Source organism: Chionomys nivalis, chromosome 23, assembly GCF_950005125.1.
Source record: "Chionomys nivalis chromosome 23, mChiNiv1.1, whole genome shotgun sequence".
Lineage (NCBI taxonomy): Eukaryota > Metazoa > Chordata > Mammalia > Rodentia > Cricetidae > Chionomys > Chionomys nivalis.
The window spans coordinates 45,243,813-45,260,391 of NC_080108.1; the positions used below are offsets into that span (position 1 = coordinate 45,243,813).

Genomic DNA, 16,579 nt, shown 5'->3' on the forward strand with positions numbered 1-16,579 from the left:
TTCTGGAGGCATTACCATCCATGACTTCACACTCTATTATAGAGCAACATTAATGAAAACAGCTTGGTATTGGCATAAAAACAGAGATGTTGACCAATGGAATTGAATTGAAGACCTGGATATTAACCCACAAACCTATGAACACCTGATTTTTTTTCACTTTGCAATTTCAACATTTATTTCTGATACCAAAACTTGGCAACACACAAGAAAAAAAAAGTAATAGAATAGCAAATAAATTTATCTTGCATACCACTCAGTCAAGAGGATGTGGCTCTCTAGATAGCTGGGTTCTGAAGGAATCTGAGGCTTCAGCCTTACTCAGAGGGAAAACTATTGCAAATGATGAGCAGGATTGGACATTTTACTCAACCCAGAAGAAGCCAATGGCATTGAATTTGGCGGCGAAGTTGGCAGTAGCTGTACCACTGGGGATGATAATGTGGCCAGTAAAGGCCTGAGGAAATCTGGAGCGGGCATTCTGGTGGTATTGGGCCCAGAAGGTAAAGGGGATTCTGGACCAAGGATCTCCAAAATCTCCTTCCTCATCCCAGGTCAGCAGCTCAAACTCGATGTCATCCCAGCTCCAGGGCCCAGACACAGCCTCATCTCCAATTCCCATGCGGGTTCATGCTTCAGCGCAGGCCTCTGCCTCAGCAGCAGCAGCATCCAGAGCATCCAATGCTTCATCTGCAGCTTCCATGAACTGTGCGGTCCAGTCACGAGGGTCTCTCTTCTGAACCTCTGCAATGAATCTCAGCACTTTCATCTTGCTAGTGTCATGGTAGGAACGGAGGCCCCAGAGGAACTCATACTCAGGAGGGTTGAGGTTGGGCACTTGTCTGTAGTCCAGGTATTTTTGCTTCACGAACTCGTAAGTAAGAAGTTTTCTTGGATCACCAAGGAGGGGGTGTCTGACCCCAGGACGCAGTCCCATCTTGCGCAGTGCATCCCAAAGGACAGCCTCACTTGCACGGTTGCCATTCATGAAGATAATGCCCAGAATCACCAAGAGGAGACCAAGCTTGGGTGTATCTTTGGTCGTTCCCAGTATACCAGCCAGGGACTCAGGAGTACTGATGGGAATATACAGGTGCTCTTCTTTGTCAATTTCCTTCAGCTGAATTCCAAACTTCTTCTCCAGGACAAAGCAGGCGCATTCGATGATTTCTGGATAAACATCAGTGTATTCTCGGATGATATCCCTCAGTATTTCTGAGCGCTTGATGAGCACCTTCGTGTAGTCTTTAAGCATCAGGTACTTGACCAACTTATTTGCACTTTCCTGAAGAAGGGCCACATCTCGGGGCTGTGGTGCACCCTGGTTCTGTGAGGCACGAGAGTTGGGGGAGGATCTCAGATTGGGCGAGGGTCGTAAATTCTGCCAGTCAGGTGGAATTGGCCAGTCGGCAGGGATCCAGTCAGGTGGATAAGGCCAATCAGTGGGAACTGCCCAGTCAGGAGACAGTGACCAGTCATGGGGTAACTGCCAATCTGGAGGGCCTTGCCAATCTTGAGGGTTCTGCCAGCTGGGTGGGAGCCTGCCAGCTGGGTGGGGACTGCCATCCAGTTGTATTCTGCCAGACCATTGGGTTTAGCCAGACAATTGGACCAGGCCAGACAATGGGATTTGGCCATATCACTGGATTCTGCCAGATCACTGGGTTAGGCCAGATCACTGGATTCTGCCATGCAACTGGGTTCTGCCAAGCTGATGCTGTCTGCCTAGCTGGGGGACTCTGACGTGCTGGTGGGGTCTGCTTGGTTTTCTGGTTTTGCCAGCCTGACAGGTTCTGCAAGCCAGTGGGGTCTGCCACAGCACATTCTGGGGTGTGCCAGGTGGGTTCTGAGTGGTCACTGGAACTGGAGCAGACCTCCAGTTCCCTGAAGCCAGTGAGGCCCGTCTTTGATCCGCACTGCTGTTCTCCTCCACATTCAAGTTGTTAATCTTGCCGGGCTTCTTGCCCTGAATTATAGTCCGGGACTCCACATTCTGAGCCTGGGAGCCATCTGCTGAGGTCTGTGCAGCTGCGCCATCAGTTTCAGAGATACCTGGGCTGGTCCCTAAGTCAGCCATCTTGGCCTGGTTTACATTCCGGATCTGGGCATCAGCTGCAGAGACCTTAGTGGTATCATTCCAAGCCTTAGTAGCTGTCTTAGGCTGGTTGTTGGCCATCTCATTGGCACTGGGAGACTGAGAGAAATTGTATGTGGCACTGGGGCCTGCCTTAGTATTCTGGGCCTTAAAGGCCATTTCAGACTTTTTAGCTGCTGATTTGCCTGCGCTTGCTGCCTGGGAAAACTCAGAGGCAGCATTTGGGCCTTTAGCGGTGCCATTCTGTGACTTAAAGGCTGCCTTAGACTGGTTCTTGGGCATTTCCTTGGCATTACATGCCTGAGAGAAATCATTTGGACCCTTGGTATTCTGAGCTTTAAAGCCTGTCTTAGGCCTAGCAGCAGCTGTTGAAACCTCAGTATCAGCCACCTCATTGGCAGTTGGGGGCTGTGAACTCTGGGAACTAGCATTCTGCCCACTGGCAGCTGCCATGGCCTGGTTGGTGGGTGGAGCCTCGGAGATCTGGATGGCTTCCATCAAGGTCTGCACATGTAAGGCGTGGTCTTCAACAGGGGCCTCAGCCTGGAAGCCGTGGAGGCCTGCACCGCCTTCCGGTTTCTGAGCCACCGGTCTTGTCTCGGTGGCAAGAGCAGAGCCTTGCCTCAGGCTCTAACCCCAGCCCCCTTGCTGCCTTCCTTCTTCACGACTCAGAGAATCAGGACTGCTGGGCTCCGCTCTTGGCAGCCGCACTCCGCACTCTCTCCGTGTCCAGGAGAAAATGCCAGCACGGCAGCCGAACACCTGATTTTCAACAAAGGAGCTAAAATTATACAATGGAAGAAAGAAATCATCTTTAACAAATGGTGCTGGTATAACTGGATGTCAACCTATAGAAGAATGAAAATAGATCCACATCTATCACCATGCACAAAACTCAAGTCCAAATGGATTAAAGACCTCAAAATAAATCTGACCACACTGAACCTGATAGAAGAGAAAGTGGGAAGTAGACTGCATCACATGGGCACAGGAGACCACTACGTATAACCCCAGTAGCACAGAAAATAAGAGCAACAATGAATAAATGGGACCTCCTGAAACTGAGAAGCTTCTGTAATGCAAAGGACACTGTCATTAAGACAAAAAGGCTACCTATTGAATGGGAGAAGATCTTCATCAACCCCGCAACAGACAAAATTCTGATCTCCAAAATACATAAAGAATTCCAGAAACTAGACATTAAAACTCTAATTAACCCAATTAAAAAGTGGGGTACTGAACTGAACAGAGAATTCTCAACAGAAGTTCAAATGGCCAAAAGACACTTAATGTCATGCTCAACCTCCTTAGCGATCAGGGAAATGCAAACCAAAACAACTTTGAGATACCGTCTTACACCTGTCAGAATGGCTAAAATCAAAATCACCAATGATAGCCTTTGCTGGAGAGGTTGTGGAATAAGGTGAACACTCATCCATTGTTGGTGGAAATGCAAACTTATGCAACCACTTTGGAAATCAGTGTGGCGGTTTCTCAGGAAACTGAAAGTCAACCTACCTCAGGACCCAGCAATTCCACTCTTGGGAATATACGTAAGAGATGCCCAACCATACTACAAAACATTTGTTCAACTATGTTCATAGCAGCAGTATTTGTAATAGCCAGAACCTAGAAACAACCTAGGTGCCCCTGAATAGAAGAATGGATAAAGAAGCTGTGGCACGTATACATTTTAGAGTTCTACTTAGAGGTAAAACCAATGACATCTTAAATGTTGCATGCAAATGGATGGAAATAGAAAACACTATCCTGAGTGAGGTAACCCAGACTCAAAAAGAGAAATATGGTATGTACTCAACCATAAGTGAATTCTAGCCATAAACAAAGGACATTGAGCCTATAGCTCATGATCCTAGAGAAGCTAAATAAGAAGGTGAACCCAAAGAAAAACATATAGTTATTCTCCTGGATATTGGAAGTAGACAAGATCACTGGGCAAAAGTTGGGAGGAGCAGGGTGAAGGTGGGTTGGGGGTAAGGGGAGATGGGGAGAGAGAAGGGAGAAGGGGAGGATTGGGGAGAGCTTGGGGGAATGGAATAGTTGAGATGGAGAGAAGGGTGGATACGGTGCTGGGGTGGGTAGATTCTGTGCATTAGACTGGAGAGATACTGTCTCATCCATCTCCAATTCTCTAGTCTCTTTGGAGAACTTAATAGATTCTCCAACAGTCTGACAATTGACCAGAGTTGACATCACTGGCATTCACAAATGTGGAGGGGCACCCTTAATTAGCCTTGTCTGTAATGTACTCAGTAGGGAAGAATGAGGCATTGATTTCAACTCCTACTCCTTTAAGAAACATCTATGCCCAAACAACTTTGAGATACCATCTTACACCTGTCAGAATGGCTAAAATCAAAAACACCAATGACAGCCTTTGCTGGAGAGGTTGTGGAGAAAGGGGCACACTCATTCATTGCTGGTGGGAATGCAAACTTGTGCAACCACTTTGGAAATCAGTGTGGCGATTTCTCAGGAAATTTGGGATCAACCTACCCCAAGATCCAGTAATACCACTATTGGGAATATACCCAAGAGATGCCCCATCAAATGACAAAAGTATCTGTTCAACTATGTTCATAGCACCATTGTTTGTAATAGCCAAAACCTGGAAACAACCTAGATGCCCTTCAATAGAGGAATGGATGAAGAAAGTGTGGAATATATACATATTAGAGTACTACTCAGTGGTAAAAAACAATGACTTCTCGAATTTTGCGTGCAAATGGATGGAAATAGAAAAAACTATCCTGAGTGAGGTATCCCAGACCCAAAAAGAGGAACATGGGATGTACTCATTCATAATCGGTTTCTAGCCATAAATAAAGGACATTGAGCATATAATTTGTGATCTTAGAGAAGCTAAATAAGAAAGTGAACCCAAAGAAAATCGTATAGTCATCCGCCTGGAGAGGGGAAGTAGACAAGATTGCAGCGCAAAAACTGGGAACTTGCGGGGGAGGTGGCATGGGGCAAAGGGGAAATGGGATGAGAAACATGAGAAGGGGAGGATGGGAGGAGCTCGGGGGATTGGGATGGTTGGGATATAGGAAGGGTGGATACAGGAGCAGCAAAGTATATATCCTAACTAAGGGAGCCATTTTAGGGTTGGCAAGAGACTTGACTCTAGAGGGGTTCGCAGGTGTCCAGGGAGATGTCCCCAGCTGGTACCTTGGGCAACTGAGGAGAAGGAACCTGAAATGACCCTATCCTATACTGATGAATGTCTTACATATCACCTTAGAACCTTCATCTGGCGATGGATCGAGGTAGAGACAGAGACTCAATTTGGAGCAATGGTCTGAGCTCTTAAGGTCCAAATGAGGAGCAGAAGGAGGGAGAACATGAGCAAAGAAATCAGGACCACGAGGGATGCACCCACCCACTGTGACAGTGGAACTGAACTATTGGGAGCCCACCAAGGCCAGCTGGTCTGGGACTGAATAAGCATGGGTTGAAACTGGACTCTCTGAGCATGGCGGACAATGAAGGCTGATGAGAAGCCAAGGACAATGGCACTAGGCCAGAAATGGCTCCATAGGTAAAATGCTTACCATCAAATCTGATGACCTAAGTTCAATCCCAGGACCCACATAGTAGAGGGAGAAAACCAATTCCTATCTCTAGATGTCACAGATACCTCAATGTCTCCAGGTAAAGGAGCTGTTGATTCTACATGGCACTGCTGTGTAAGCCCTGTCAAGCATCACTCGGATCTGACATTTACACACGAATGACAGAATCAGTTTGTTCATCTCAACAAAAGCTGAACCTTCATCTAGCTATGGATGGAGATAGAGACAGAGGTCCACACTGGAGCACCGGACTGAGCTCCCAAGGTCCTAATGAGGAGCAGAAGGAGGGAGAACATGAACAAGGAAGTCAGGACCACGAGGGGTGCACCCACCCACTGAGACAGTGGGGCCTATCTATTGGGAGCTCACCAAGGCAAGCTGGACTGTGACTGAAAAAGCATGGGATAAAACCGGACTCTCTGAACATGGCGGACAATGAGAACTGACGAGAGGCCAAGGACAATGGCACGGGGTTTTGATCCTACTTCATGTTCTGGCTTTGTGGGAGCCTAGACAGTTTGGATGTTCACCTTCCTAGACCTGGATGGAGGGGGAAGGACCTTGGACTTTCCACAGGGCAGGGAACCCTGACTGCTCCTGGGACTGGAGAGGGAGGAGGAGAGGAGTGAGGGGAGGGGGAGAGGGGCGGGAGGAGGGGGAGGGAAATGGGAGGCGGGGAGGAGGCAGAAAATTTTTTTTTTCAATAAAAAAAAAAAAAGAAAGAAACATCTATGCTGGCATAGGCTTGGAGCATCACCACTGCGAAGGTGGAGACCTGCTGATTCCTGAGGGTCACAGACCTGCCAGACTACCTGAATGACTGAGCCCTTGTTATATATGAGAGACTGAGAGACTATGTCTCCACATACACACACACACACACACACACACACCAGTGAATATGTCTGAGGAACAAGCAGAGTCTTTTCTGGGGTTTCTACATGCACCTACACCAAAACATTGTTTGTGTACACACAGAGACAACAGAAGACAGAAAGAAGTTCCCTGGGGGAGAGGAAGCACACATGCAGCACACAGAGAAAAGGAGAGCTCAGGAAGATCAAACGCCATTCTCTTCTCAGGCTGGGTCTTTTAAGCTTCTGAAGAGTATTCCTCTCCTCACTTGATCTGATCAGTTTGAAGAGAGACAGGATGAGCCATGGGACAAAACTGTTGTGTAAAGTGTCCGGTTCTTGGTTCCAAGGAGCTTACTGAGTGAGTCCATCTGAAGAGGGACTGCTGGCAGGAGAATAAGGCCTAGAAAATCTTTGGAGCCATCAGGCTTTTGTGTCAGATCAGGGGACTAAGTGTGAAGCCAGAAGTTTTGGAAATACACTATCTGTATTACTTAGTCATGGCCACTCTCCCTATCTGTCCCCCTGGGGATCTAACTCCTAGTATCTCAATTCCCCATCCTACCAACTCCTTTTCTTATCCAAATGAAGATCTCTCACACAAGAGTCATATCAGCCATAACAGCCCTTGGTCAAGTTTGGAAACCAACTCTTGGAATGTCCTAGCCTTGTCCAGTCCTCCCTCCTCACATTGATTTCTGATTTATGAAGGCTTTAATAAACTAGAGTGTAAAGTGCCTTTTACTGGCCTCAGATATAAGTCAGTGTGGTGATCCTGTTTCTCTCTCACTTCATGTGACATCACCTGGTCTTGACTGGTCTCTTGGCTTCCTCCTGAATCCTACACAATTTGGCCAGCTGAAACAGAACACCCTAAGGATCTAAGTTTACAAACCAAAGGTACTAAATTTTATAGTTATAGAGCCTGTTAAGTACAAGTTGGGAATTCAAGAGGATCCAGAGTCTGTTGGGAGTCCACACTGGCTCACAAATGGTATATTCTCACTGTTGACACAGAAAACAAGAGCAGGCGCTCCAATGATATTTTTGTAAGATCACCTACCTAACCATTCAAGATTTTTCCATGTAAATGACTCTGGTTTCAGATGAAGTCTCTGTTGGGCTATATTTCAACACAAGCATTTAAAGGGGAGAGATAGTTAAGACAATACTTCTAGTAACCTTTTCCTTTTTTATATTTATTTATTTATTTTTATTAAAAATTTCCACCTCCCCCCTGACTTCCATTCCCTTCCCCCTCCCTTTACTCCCCTCCTTCTTCCTCTCTAGTCCAAAGAGCAGTCAGGGTTCCCTGCCCTGTGGGAAGTCCAAAGTCCTACCCTCTCCATCCAAGTCTAGGAAGGTGAGCATCCAAACAGGTTAGGCTCCCACAAAGTCAGTACATGCAGTAGGATCAAAACCCAGTGCCATTGTCCTTGGCTTCTCATCAGCCCTCAATGTCCACAGTGTTCAGAGAGTCCAGTTTTAATCCATGCTTTTTCAGTCCCAGTCCATCTGACCTTGGTGAGCTCCCATTAGATCAGCCCCACTGTCTCAGGGGGTGGGTGCACCCCTTGCCGTCCTGACTTCCTTGCTCATGTTCTCCCTCCTTCTGCTCCTCATTTTAAAGCAACATGGATTAGTCCTCCATTTCTGCTGATTTATTATTTCTCCCCATCATTACTAAAGGACTCATCACTCTATTTCATTGTCAAATATTAATTTAAGCTGTGCTACATTTGTTTATGCTGTGGAGCATTTGTTTAATGATACAAAAATCTGCTGCATTCTTTTATGTTGCATTTGTTTAACTCTGTAATGCTGTGTTACTTTGCCTATCTAATACACCTGATTGGTCTAATAAGAAGCTGGATGGCCAATAGCAAGGCAGGAGTAAGGACAGGCAGAGCCATCAGGCAGGGAGAATACATAGAAGGCTATGTCTTGGAGAATGGAAGGAGGACAAAGAACAAAGAGAGGAGGATGGTAGGGCCCAGGTTCCAGGCAACAGAACCAGTCACAGAGTAGGAGCAAAAATAAGATATACAGAAGAAGAGAAAGGAAAAATCCCAGAGGCCAAAGGTGGATGGTTTCATTAAAGTTAAGAAAAGGTGGCTAGAAATAATCCAATCTAAGCCCAGGAGGACTTATAAGTAATAATAAGCTTCCATGTGTATTCATTTGGGAGCTGGCTGGTGGACTCCCAAAAGAGTAAAGACTGACAAAACAACCAACTACACTCTTTAACACCATCCAGAGTGTTCTAAGGGATTGTTTACTTAGAGCATTGATTCCAAATCTACCCAGTGCCCCCATACAGCTACATTCTTCTCACCAGCCTCCTAAAAGTACAGCAGACTCTGAACCTCACTGAACACATTTTAGAATCATCCCCATAAGCCTGTCACATCTTTTCCTCTTCATCTTGCTCTTACTTCTTGCATTCTAGGTGATGTATAGAAAGGATAATCACTAGTCGAATGTGAATTTTGTTCATATGGGCCAGACATTCCTTTCATGGGTGGGAAGCTTCTTGGGTTGAGATGGTCCTAGATCATGAGGTGTCTGGGGTGTCACAGATGCCCTGAATTCCTAGGTGTACCAATAACATTGAGAAGAGATCAAACATAGTATCTTTGTGAGATCCCTTAGGTCAATTATTATTACAGCTGGATTTTCCTGTTCTTAAATTTTGAAATCTATCATCCTCTCAAACGCTGCTTAGGTGAGCACTATGGAGATATTGGGGACATGAACTATCATTAAAGAAATGTCCAAGACATAAATACTGTAAATCATTAGTATTTTAATAAATAAAGCTTGCCTGAAGATCAGAGAGTAAAACAGCCACCCTGGTCAGCCTTAAAGACGAGGCAGTAGTGACACACACCTTTAATCCTAGTAGCCACGCTAGTTTGCCATAGTGGGGATAGGGGGAGGGAAGTGGGGGGAGGGCAATATTTGGGAGGAGGGGAGGGAAATGGGAAATGGGGAGCAGGTGGAAATTTTAATTAAAAAAGAATAAAAATAAATAAATAAGTAAAAAAAAAAAAAAAAAAAGAAAAGAAACCAGGTAGTAGCAGTGCACGCCTTTAATCCGAGCTTCAGAGAGGAACATAAGATGGCAGGGGACAGCTCTCACACACAATCTCATTCTGATTGCCATTTTGGACTGAGGCAGAGGTAAGACACAATGGCTGGCTGTTTTGCTTTGCTGACCTCCAGGTTGAAACCCCTTCCCCAATATCTGTCACTGGGTTTTTATTAATTGTGTTACAGTACATCAATGAAGAATGACCAGTTAGTTGCTTGTATGTGTGTCTTGGGTGTTAGTTTCCTGGCCAGTACAGAATTCCTCCTATCTTGTCATATCATGGAATAAGGAATGCAGACGGAGCAAACACAGAAGGGATTTCTAAAGGAAGAACTCATGGCTTTGTTCCTTAAGCTGATGTTAGTGGAATGAAATAGATTTTGAGAATTTACCATTTTTTATGCTACAGATAAAAAGCTGACAAGTGGGTGTAGCTCACCTACTACTTAACTGGCTCTCTTAAAAGTCCACACATCTCAGTTCTTATATGCTTTCTAAAACCGAGTTTTCTTTAAAATTATACACAAACACAAAACACATACATGGACATATATAATGGATTTGCTATGTTGATAGACAGAATATAAAAATTTTTAGTATTTATGTTCTGAAAAATGTAAATATATTTACCTTATCCATTTCTGATTCCAATTTCTTCTAGAACATAGGAATAGCTTGGTGGGGAATTTGTGGATCTCTGTAGCCTTTCTGGTAGGAGGTCATGGTGTTTCTTAAGCCAACAGTAGGTCTAACCTAGAAAATGAGGAAGGTACTGTCTATACTCGTAGTATTTTTAGATCAGTCCTCCTAAGGAAAATTATAACACCACAGACTCACTTCAAAAAATTTATAGGTCACTGGTTGAGAGTATCTCATTTTATATTTTATAATGTAAATAAACATCTAAAAGCTAAATGAGAATAAATTAGAATTCTTATAGCACAGGGTTTTGGGGGTTTTGCTGCCCTTTGCTGTTTGTTGTTCCTCTCAGAAATTTTGTGAATCAAAATGTAGTAGTCACCTTGTCAAGGAAAGCAGCACAAGCAGTGGCTCAAACTTACTTTATTTGGGTCCAGAAAAAAACTGTCCGTCACAGCAATTTGGCCGAAATTCTGTGAGATTTCGGTGCTGATGAGATTTAAAGGCTCAGTCTGAGATAGGAACTCTGGAGGGAACAAGCGCCATTTCATAGCTGTGACGGGAGATGGCCCACATGTCCTCTCATCCCACCCAAACTACACCCTGTGTTTCTCTCATAACACTACAAACAGGAATCTAAAAATAGCAATACAATAAAACAAAATAAGATACAGTACAAACCAAGAAACCAAAACATGTAAGAAGAAAAAGTAGAAGAAACACATGTCGATGCAGTCACTCACACACAGCCCTGGGACCCCATCTGACCCTGACCCATGCAGGCCCTTTGTTTGATGCCACAGTCTCTTTGGGTTCGTATCTCCACTGATTCTGCTGTGTACGGAAGACACTGTTGCTTTCCAGTGTCCTCCATCCTCTCTGGCTCTTACACTCATTCTGCCTCCTCTTCTGCAGGTTTTCTAAGGCCTGAGGGGAGAGATTTGATGGAGACATCCCATTTAGGACTAAGTGTTCAATGTCTCTAATTATCTGCAAATTGTCTGACTGTGGGTCTCTTTATTGTTTCCATCACTACAGAAGAAAGTTTGTGACGACCGAGCAAGACACTGATCTACAAGATAACAGAATGCCATTAGGAGTATTTTTGTTACTATTTTCCATTGGCAGAACAGTAGTATTTTCTTTTCCCAGGTCCCAGGGCTAACCAGTCTAAGGTTCTTAGCCCCAAGCAATGTCAGGGATGGTTCATCTCATGGATTGGGCCTTAAATCCAATCAGATTGGTTGGTTATTCCCACAAGCTTTGTGTCACTATTACCCTAGTGCATCTTGAAGGAAGGATAGGGATATGGTTAGGGTTAGGCATACTATTAGGGTTTGGTTTAGAATTAGGGCTATGGTTAAGAGCATTAATGGCTTAGGGATATTTCAGAGTCAGAGATTTTAAGACAGCATGAGACCATATGTGTATGAGCATGATGTGGGTAAGTACAATAGCACATTTGAGTGTCATGATGTGTGTGTTTATATGCCTGTATTTTTCATGCCTATAATAGGAGTATGACTTGATGTACAAGGATTTGAGTATAGAATGGTGTTTCTCTTGGTATGTGCTTGGTGGTATAATGGAATGGTGTGTGTGTGTGCACGCACATGTGCCTGTGTGTGTGTGTGTGAGTGAAATAGTGCACAGAAGTGACAGTGTACAATGGACAAGTGCATAAGTATGCTGAGTGAAAGTGTCAATGCAGTAGCTGTGCAAAATGTAAGGAGTTTGTGACCCCATGCAAGAATGTGTGTTTATGAGCCCAGAATGAAGTATGAATGTGTGACTGTTTGAGGGAAGAGTATGCATGTGTGACTGCGTTCACACGAGCATCAGTGGCAGTACGTATATTGAGTGTGTGCTTTGTAGTGTGAAAGTATGTATCATCATGACTAATTCATATTGTGTTGCAGTGATAGACATCAATACCAAAGCAACATGGAAAGGAAGTTTGTTTCAGCTCACAGGTTAATCCGCCAGTGAGGGAAACCAAGGGAGGAACACAAAGCAGGACCTGGAAGCAGAAACCATGGAGTAAAGGAGATCACTGGCTTGCTTCTTTTTGGCTCGCTTCTCCTGGTGTGCTCAGCTACCTTTCTTACACAGACCAGGCCCGTGTGCCTAAGAACAGCACCGTGCACAGTGGGTTGGTCTCTCCTTCCCTGACAGTAACTAAGAAAATGCCTCACAGATGTGCCCACAGTCCAAACTGACAGAGACAGCTCCTCCATTGAGATTTCTTTTTTCAGTTAATGTCTAGGTTTGCGTTAAGCTGACAAAACTAACTAGCACAGAGTGTGTAAGTATGTGCAATAATGTATGAAAAATGTGTAAAGGTAGGACTGTGATTGTGTGTATACATGGCAATGTCACATGTCTGTAGTTATTTCTGTGTCAAATGATTAAAGGCACACAGCATTCTATTATACTTTCAAGCACATACCCAGAAACCACAATCCTACACTCAAACCCATGTACACTAAATCATACTCTTACAGGCACGAACAAGACACTATGTTCATTTATATGTGATGTGGTGTGAGCTTTCAATATTGTGAGAATATAATTCCATGAAAAATGGGAGTAATTGTGAGTATATGATGTGTAAGTTATGTGAGCCTATGAGAGTAGAACAGTGTGTATTTTTTTTTATTGTTTATTTATTTATTAAAGATTTCTGCCTTCTCCCCGCCACCACCTCCCATTTCCCTCCCCCTCCCCCATCAAGTCGCCCTCCCTCATCATCCCTAAGAGTAATCCGGGTTCCCTGCCCTGTGGGAAGTCCAAGGACCACCCACCTCCATCCAGGTCTAGTAAGGTGAGCATCCAAACTGCCTAGGCTCCCACAAAGCCAGTACGTGCAGTAGGATCAAAAACCCATTGCCATTGTTCTTGAGTTCTCAGTAGTCCTCATTGTCCATTATGTTCAGCAAGTCCGGTTTGCCCTATCATACAACAAAAGTATATGCTCAACTATGTTCATAGCAGCATTGTTTGTAATAGCCAGAACCTGTAAACAACCTAGATGCCCTTCAATGGAAGAATGGATGAAGAAAGTATGGAATATATACATATTAGAGTACTACTCAGCAGTAAAAAACAATGACTTCCTGAATTTTGCAGGCAAATGGACGGAAATAGAAAACACTATCCTGAGTGAGGTGAACCAGACCCAAAAAGAGGAACATGGGATGTACTCACTCATATTTGGTTTCTAGCCATGAATAGGGGACGTTGAGCCTATTATGCGTGGTCCTAGAGAAGCTAATTAAGAAGGTGAACCCAAAGAAAAACATTTAGGCGATGAAAGGAGACAGAGACAAAGACCCACATTGGAGCACCGGACTGAAATCTCAAGGTCCAAATCAGGAGCAGAAGGAGACAGAGCACGAGCAAGGAACTCAGGACCGCGAGGGGTGCACCCACACACTGAGACAATGGGGATGTTCTATCAGGAACTCACCAAGGCCAGCTGGCCTGGGTCTGAAAAAACAGTGTGTATTTCTAAGGAAGAAAGAATGTGGAAAGATGGGAGCCTTAGCTAAGGTCTTCATTCCTGTGATAAAGTACATGACCAAAATCAACTTGGGGAGGAAAGGGTTTACTTTAACTTGTAGGTTATGCTCCATCTTCTGGGGAAGTCAGGGATGGACTCAAGGCAGGAGCATAGAGGCAGGAACTGATTCATAGCCCATGGAGAAGTGCTACTTACTGGCTTGTTTCCCATGGCTTGCTCAACCTGGTCTATTATTCCATCCAGGACCAACTGTCCAGGTTTGGTACTGCCCATAGTCAGCTGGGCACTCTTGGCATTAATCATCAATGAAAAAATGTACTACAGGTTTGGCCATAGGCCAATATGACTAAGGTATTTCCCCTTCCCAAATGTTCTACCTTATGTCATCTTGACAAAACACTAGCCAACTATGAGAGAGAGAGAGAGAGAGAGAGAGAGAGAGAGAGAGAGAGAGATTATCTGTGGCCATGTTAATGTATTTGAAAAAGTGTGTAAATATTTGAGTGCCTAAGTGTGTCTTTAGAACACTCTATTAACCTCCCTCAGCTCATTCAATCTCACCCTCTGGTATCTTCTGGAGTCCAGGCCATGTGTGCTTAGGGCAGAATCGTATGGAAATGGCCAGGTAGAGTGACTCCTGGGAAAGTCCAATGAACCTTCCTTGCCCTTACTTCTATGAAGGATTAGAGCCATCTGCAGGCTGAGGAAATACACTCTTACAATCACAGCTGATCTCATAGAGATAACAGCTCTTATGCTAGCATAGTGCTGCACAACATCGGGATCCACCTCCTGTTAGTAGGATTAGGGGCTTTGAGCAATAGGAGCTGGATCCTGGAGCCACCACCTCCACCCATGCAATCCCATCAGCCCCATGAGAAACTGAAGAGACAGGACCTACAGGTACATCATGGCCATAGTTCTGCAAAAATCCTGAGGAAATGTTATGAAATTCTACAAGCAAGCATCTGGATGTTCTGCCCTGGGAAGCAGGTGCTGGACCAGATAGATGCACATGCATCCTGTAATGTCTGTTCCTGGAGCCAAACTCATTCCCCACGACCTGCCCTGGCTCTTCACAGTCACCAGCAGCTTCCTATCACCATGATCCTCATTTGTGACAGATGCCACATTCAACATGGAAAGCCATGTCTGCAGCCTGGAGGGCCAGAACTGCAAGTTCACCCCAGGGTTTAGTCCTGAGGTCTGGACCCTGGTGACTGGCCAGAGGTTCACAAAGTGTAGGTGGTGAGAAGCAATGAAGACCAGCAGATCCAGGATATCTGTGCCCAGTGCAGGGAAGAAAGAAGACAGGCTGAGTACTGAATAGATGCTCTAAACTCTCAGCAATGGACAATGTTTTCTAAGAATGGAGACTCTTCATCCCATATATCTATTTTTACTGAAAATAATTCAATCCTGGTTTCTCCTCTCTCATCTCCTCCCTGATCCTCTCCATTTACCTACCTATTCAATCCAAGCCCCCCCCCCCCACACACACACAAAGAGTCATATTGCAAAAAAATCTAACCAAAATTAAACAAAACAAACCAACAATAAAAATAAAGCATAAAAACATACACAAAGAGACACACACAAAACCCATGAAAACACATACATGGAAACATCATATATAAGCAAAGGACCTGCAAGGCTAAAAATGCCCAAACAAAGCATTATGGGAGAAGTCATCTCCCAGAGTGCCTCTGCACAAATCCAAAATGCCCCTCCTGGTTCTCTACCTTCTGCACGGGCATTCCTGGACTACATCCTCAGGTCCACTCTGCACGGGTGGCAGTGACGCTTGTCTCATGGTGGCGGGTCAGACATTTACCATTCTCATCACACAAGCCAAACTGACTTGCTGAGTTCATCTCTGATCATTGTGTGTGTCCACCCATCTGCACAAACAGGTGCCACTATCAGCCAGCCACACTACCTGGGAATGACATAATCAAACTGTGTCATTATGCCACGCCGCCTGCCTACTGGGAAAAAACCGCCAGGGAAATGCGCATGTGCAATACAAAACCCCACTAAATACGGGAACCAAGAGCAGTTGGCCACAATGGCATGTGCGTGCAATGATGAGGTCAACTCCCCTTTAGGACTAAATTTATGCATCCCAGGACCAAGGAATGTGTCTGCGCATAAAAGCAAAAGTTGTTTAGTGACCCTCGGCAGAAGAGATAATTACATGCAATCCTGAAACCCCTCACCCAACAGGCATTTACTAAAACCCAGTATGCCAGGCACGGTTCTCTGAGTGCCGTTTTCACCACACTATCCCTACGCCTATCACACTGCTCTGTGCACACTAAGCGCTCAGTACCAGCCAATTGATCAACTATAAACCGTCCTTCTGGACCCCGCCCTTATGGTGGAGCTGTCTGTGTGGGACCTGCAGGGACCCTGCATGGAAACAGGTGAACAGTAGGAGGCGCTGTGCAGCTTGGGCCCATTGCTCACCTTTTTTCAAGCTGCAGGAACTGTGGCAGTCTGTGAGGTTGGACTCTGTCTGGACGGCCACAGGACTGGAGTCAGCGACACTGCAGAAGCGGGCCCTTTAGCCGAAGAAGGTGCTGGGAACAGAGGAGCTGTGCAAGGCTGCAATGGCTGCTGGTGCTGTCTTCGACCCCATGTGTTCAAGAGAGAAGTCAAGGGTCAGGGTTTGAGCTCACACTACTTGCAGATAAGCCTGCTTCAGGACCCCTCTGGCCCCCATCTGCTGTTCTGAAAACTCCTGCGTGCCTGTATGGGATTTCAGCTCGGTGGCCT

General features: G+C 45.2%; 1 protein-coding gene across 1 annotated transcript; it reads right to left on the reverse strand.

The window, feature by feature from the left end:
* Positions 1-230: 230 nt before the first annotated feature.
* Positions 231-14,074, reverse strand: LOC130865164 (melanoma-associated antigen D1-like). Its single transcript, XM_057756039.1, is given in 4 exon segments — positions 231-1,537; positions 1,539-1,798; positions 1,801-2,692; positions 13,997-14,074. Coding segments are annotated over 4 exon segments (2,403 nt in total). The 3' UTR covers positions 231-364.
* Positions 14,075-16,579: the final 2,505 nt, after the last annotated feature.